At 41.5% G+C, this 6,000-nt stretch overlaps 1 protein-coding gene across 1 annotated transcript in view; it reads right to left on the reverse strand.

Annotated features, from left to right (window-relative positions):
* The window catches only part of RRAGD (Ras related GTP binding D), an 85,205-nt gene extending 83,415 nt beyond the window's left edge, over nt 1–1,790 (reverse strand). Inside the window, exon 1 of the mRNA XM_075862143.1 lies at nt 1,503–1,790. Within this exon, the coding sequence (XP_075718258.1) occupies nt 1,503–1,644 (142 nt within the window). The 5' untranslated portion in view covers nt 1,645–1,790. The remainder of the gene's footprint in view (nt 1–1,502) is intronic.
* Nucleotides 1,791–6,000: the final 4,210 nt, after the last annotated feature.

A 6,000-nucleotide genomic window follows, 5' to 3' on the forward strand; every position in this document is an offset into this window, starting at 1 on the left:
CGTGCTCTGCGCTGCCAGACTCGAGTCTATGGAGGGATGCATGAAGCGTGAAAAAATAGGACTTGTCCTATATTCTCACGGACCCATTGAATTACATAGGCCCCTGTGACGGCCGTTGTTTTAACGGCCATCACACGGATGTATAATACATTCGTGTGAATTAGGCCTGCTTCACACGAGTGTATTTTACGTCCGTGTTAGGGAGGTTAAAACAACAGCCGTCACACGTGCCTATGTAATTCATTGGAGCTATTCAGACATGTGTTGTTTTTCAAACAGCGTGTGTCTGCTGCGTGAAACTTACTGCAGGTCCTATTTTTGTGCGTTTTTGCGCACCATGCATCCCATATAAGTCAATGGGTGCGTGAAAACAACAGACAGCACATGGACGTCATCCGTGTGCTGTCCCAGTTGCTAAAGAAATGATGAGGGGAAAGAAAACCATCTCCTTCAGTTTTTTATGCTCACGTAAAAAAACGTATGACATACGCATGTAAAAAATGCAGCCGCGCACCGTACACGGATGCCACGTGGAACTGCAATGCAAGAAAAATGCTGCATTTTTTACATGCGCAAAACGGAAACGCTCGTGTGAATCTAGCTTAAACTGAATGGTAGATGCAAATCTGCTGTGGAAGGGAAAAATATGGATAGTGATTTTTTAGTGCTGTCAAATCTTATATCGTACCAGAAGACTGAAATGACTGGTGCTATGTTTGAATGACAAAAAATTGTCACTTCAAAGAAACAATTAATCAGAGCCTACAACTGGCACCATGCCAACTGCATACTTGCAATGAAGACAAGAACTTTAAACACTTCCCTAAATGAACTCTAGAAGCACAAGTATTCCAGCCATCCATACATAGAGATACTTACAGCAAGGAAACCGTAGCCAGCAGCCACTCAAAACCACACAATACCCAACATTGGAAGATTGGGAAAAGCAGCTGTTCTTGACAGCTCCACGCCCAGCACTGTTCTACAGGGCAAATCCTTACGCAAAGTGCCCCAATTGAGGCAGAAATCACAACTCTGGAACAAATTGCCTCTCACACATCAGTCAAGTTAGGGTTACAGTCATGCTAAAATATTTATCTGGTATAATAAAATGTTCCAACATCAAATTTGCAAATGGAAAAACGGTGCCGGAATGTCTCAACCATATAACATATCCAAAAGATAAATGTCCCGCAATGTATGAGTAACATGTCGTTCATGAGAACACATACTATGTCTATATACTGTTTCACATATGTCTACGTATATACTGTAACACCATTTACACATATGATACAAGAGCTAGGGTATCCATATGAACACAATTGTCCTTTGCCTTATTTGTAATTCTTTCTGTAAATTTGACATTACCATATTAATTGTTCATGACCTGCAAATTTACATCTCTGATGATTTACATACTCAAGTATATTCAACCTGCATATATAAATCCAGTGCACCTGTCTCATTATCTCTATAAAACCATTATGAACTATTCATACCCTCTTCTTCTTCGCTGCCAATGTCTCCTTCCATGAACGTGTCTCCATCCTCATAATCTGATACTCCTGCTATACCATCCTCCTCGTCATCCTCCTCTTCATCTTGTTTCTGCTGGCTTTTCATGTGCAGACCCTGGCTCATTTTCTCAGGCCTCCCTGTGCTTCCTTCCTCCTATGAAAAGTTGTGCCAGCAGAGCTGTTTCTTGTTGGTATTATGGTGCAGCTCAGCTGCTCTCCCCCTACACAGCCCTCTGAATGCAGAGACTGCGTGACCCAGTCACCTGACACCCAGCACAGAAATACAGCGCACTTCACTGCAGAACTCAGGGTGCGCTCAGCACGACAAAACAGCTCTACACAACTTCATAGCACCAGAGCTTTGCAACTATGTCATTATGTATTCTCCCCTTATCATCGGAGTAATAGTCACTGTTCCTGTGTAATGTTTAGCAGTAATGAAATCTGACTGGTAATCTGCACTAAAAATGTTCTTAAGAAAGTAGTGTCGGCCAGTTGCTAAGTTGGTATTGAGTAGATTGTTCCCAGCAGTCTTATGGGACAACTACTGGCCGATGCAGCCATTTTTTAGTTTTTCATTTTTCGTTTTTTTCTCCCTACCTTCCAAAAGCAATTAGTTTTTTATTTTTCTGTCGATATAGCCTCTGGCCGAGCTTAAATAGGAGCAGAAGGATGACAGACATAGGGGCCTTCATTAGGCCCCCAGACTGACATGACAATTATTGGCACCCTGCGATCGCATCGTGGAGGGAAAGCAATGGGCTGTTGGAGGGGGCCATCCCCACTTTCTAATGGCTTAGATACTGCACTTGCTTTTGATCATGGTATGTAAGTGGTTAAGCGGCCAGGATCAGAGTTATCTCAGAACCCGGCGGTGCAGTGATGTGTCTGCTGTAACATACAGCCGACACGTGCTAAGTACGGAGTGGGCTCAGCTTGCTCCAAATTTCCCTTGTTCGGCTACGACGTAACCCTACATCAAATTTCGGCAAAAAGTTAAACCAGTGCATTTCTTCCTTCCCTTCATTTATCCCCACTCCCCCATGTTTTCTTGCTATGTTCTGTTCTATTTATGAGTGGGTATTGTCAAGCTCCTGTTTCAGCCCACTCTGTGTTGTGTTCATAATTACACTCATAAAAATTTCAATAAAAATAATCTAGGAAACAGAACATGCAAAGACGATTCTAGCTTTTCTGATGCCTGAGGCGAAAATTGAAGTGGCACCCCCCCTAACCGCAAAACAAATCATAAGAAATCCAAGTAGCCAACCTCTATTGGATCATTCACACTTTTAAATTGAAACGCAAAAATTAAAACTATGTAAAAAAGATTAAAAAATGTCATACTGATAACTAAGTCGTAGATTCGTTGGACTGCTTTGATGATCTACGTTTTAAAAAAATAAATAAAATGGTGAAAGAGAGTTGCATGAGGGCGTTTTTATATATGTATATATATATATATATATATATATATATATATATATATATAGTGAAGGAAATAAGTATTTGTTCCCTTGCTGATTTTGTAAGTTTGCCCACTGTCAAAGACATGAACAGTCTAGAATTTTTAGGCTAGGTTAATTTTACCAGTGAGAGATAGATTATATATAAAAATAAACAAAACAGAAAATCACATTGTCAAAATTATATATATTTATTTGCATTGTGCACAGAGAAATAAGTATTTGATCCCTTTGGCAGACAAGACTTAATACTTGGTGGCAAAACCCTTGTTGGCAAGCACAGCAGTCAGACGGTTTTTGTAGTTGATGATGAGGTTTGCACACGTTAGATGGAATTTTGGCCCACTCCTCTTTGCAGATCATCTGTAAATCATTACGATTTCGAGGCTGTCGCTTGGCAACTCGGATCTTCAGCTCCCTCCATAAGTTTTCGATGGGATTAAGGTCTGGAGAGTGGCTAGGCCACTCCATGACCTTAATGTGCTTCTTTTTGAGCCACTCCTTTGTTGCCTTTGCTGTATGTTTCGGGTCATTGTCGTGCTGGAAGACCCAGCCACGAGCCATTTTTAATGTCCTGGTGGAGGGAAGGAGGTCGTCACTCAGGATTTGACGGTACATGGCTCCATCCATTCTCCCATTGATGCGGTGAAGTAGTCCTGTGCCCTTAGCAGAGAAACACCCCCAAAACATAATGTTTCCACCTCCATGCTTGACAGTGGGGACGGTGTTCTTTGGGTCATAGGCAGCATTTCTCTTCCTCCAAACACGGCGAGTAGAGTTAATGCCAAAGAGCTCAATTTTAGTCTCATCTGACCACAGCACCTTCTCCCAATCACTCTCAGAATCATCCAGATGTTCATTTGCAAACTTCAGACGGGCCTGTACATGTGCCTTCTTGAGCAGGGGGACCTTGCGGCCACTGCAGGATTTTAATCCATTACGGCGTAGTGTGTTACCAATGATTTTCTTGGTGACTGTGGTCCCAGCTGCCTTGAGATCATTAACAAGTTCCCCCCATGTAGTTTTCGGCTGAGCTCTCACCTTCCTCAGGATCAAGGATACCCCACGAGATGAGATTTTGCATGGAGCCCCAGATCGATGTCGATTGACAGTCATTTTGTATGTCTTCCATTTTCTTACTATTGCACCAACAGTTGTCTCCTTCTCACCCAGCGTCTTACTTATGGTTTTGTAGCCCATTCCAGCCTTGTGCAGGTCTATGATCTTGTCTCTGACATCCTTAGAAAGCTCTTTGGTCTTGCCCATGTTGTAGAGGTTAGAGTCAGACTGATTCATTGAGTCTGTGGACAAGAGTCTTTTATACAGGTGACCATGTAAGACAGCTGTCTTTAATGCAGGCACCAAGTTGATTTGGAGCGTGTAACTGGTCTGGAGGAGGCTGAACTCTTAATGGTTGGTAGGGGATCAAATACTTATTTCTCTGTGCAAATAAATATATATCATTTTGACAATGTGATTTTCTTTTTTTTTTTTTATATAATCTATCTCTCACTGGTAAAATTAACCTAGCCTAAAAATTCTAGACTGTTCATGTCTTTGACAGTGTGCAAACGTACAAAATCAGCAAGGGATCAAATACTTATTTCCTTCACTGTATATACATATATATATATATATATATATATATATATATATATATATATATATATATATATATATATCTTCTTACGGCTCTGTTTTTTTGATACTTTATTAACACCTTAGTAGTGGCTGCTGTCTTATTGACAGCGTTCAATTACTAAGGCTGGGGCTTAGTGTTGGCCAGTAAAAAGGCTATCACTAACCCCCCATTATTACCCCGGCACCCATCGCCACCAGGAGTACCGGGAAGAGCCGGGTACGATCTAGTACCCGACTATCTGTAGTGATAGTCAGGTACTGGGGCTGCCGCAGGCTGATATTATCAGGCTAGGAATGGACAAAAAACTTGACCCTTCCCACCCTGGTAATGCTAGCTTTCTGCTGCTGCTATGTTGTATTTGGCTGGAAATGAAAAATGGGTGGAAACCCAAGTCATTTTTTTTTTTCCATTATTTAAAAAAAACAAAAACATTACATGGTGTCCCCCCTATTTTTCATATCCAGCCAGATACAATAAAGCAGCAGCAGGCTAGCATTATCAGGGTGGGAAGGGCCACGGTTTTTGTCCATTCCCAGCCTGATAATACCAGTACCGTAGTAATAATGGGGGTTAGTATTAACCTTTTTAGTGGCCAACACTAAGCCCCACCTTAGTAATTGACGTAGTCAAATAGATAACTGCCATTACTAAGGTGGTAATAAAGTATAAAAAAACAGAGGCATAAGAATTTGTTTTTGATTGAAATAAAAACTCCCCCCCCCCCACAACCCTCCTGTAACCATTTTATTTTTTTTTTAAAAAGTGTAAGGCCCCATGCACACGACCGTAAAAAAAATTCTGTAATTGCGGACCGCAATATGGTCCGCAATTACGGATCCGCCCAGTTCTATTAGCCGCATACTTGGTATGGGCGCACGGCATGAAAATGCGGCCCGCGGGTGTCGGCGGCCGTTCGTGCCCGGGTTGTGATTACGGGTACGGCCGTGTGCATGAGGCCTTAATCATTGGGGTAGTCCAACAAATCTTCGACGTAGTCCAAACGGTCCAGCGGAACCTGCAAAACAAAAATGAGCAATATGAATAAAAAAAGTTATATGAATTTATATGAATAAAAAATAAAAAAAAGTTATATTCACCTACAGCAGTCTTCTGTCTTCTTTCTTCTCCCCTGTGCCGCAATAGAAACTAGACGTCAATGAACTCTCATTTCTATTGTGGCACACAGGACCTAGGGATGCGCCAGAAATAGTAATAGATATTAATAATTCGGGCGCATCTGGGACGTCCTGTGCGCCAGAAAAAGCTAAAGCAGGGACTCCTAATAAAAATTATAACATCTTTCCTTTAAAGTATAACTAAACTTTTAAAAAACTTCTGAGATGTCATAGTGACATGTCACAAGTTTCGGTCG

This window comes from Rhinoderma darwinii, chromosome 4 (assembly GCF_050947455.1).
Source record: "Rhinoderma darwinii isolate aRhiDar2 chromosome 4, aRhiDar2.hap1, whole genome shotgun sequence".
Taxonomy (NCBI): Eukaryota; Metazoa; Chordata; class Amphibia; order Anura; family Rhinodermatidae; genus Rhinoderma; species Rhinoderma darwinii.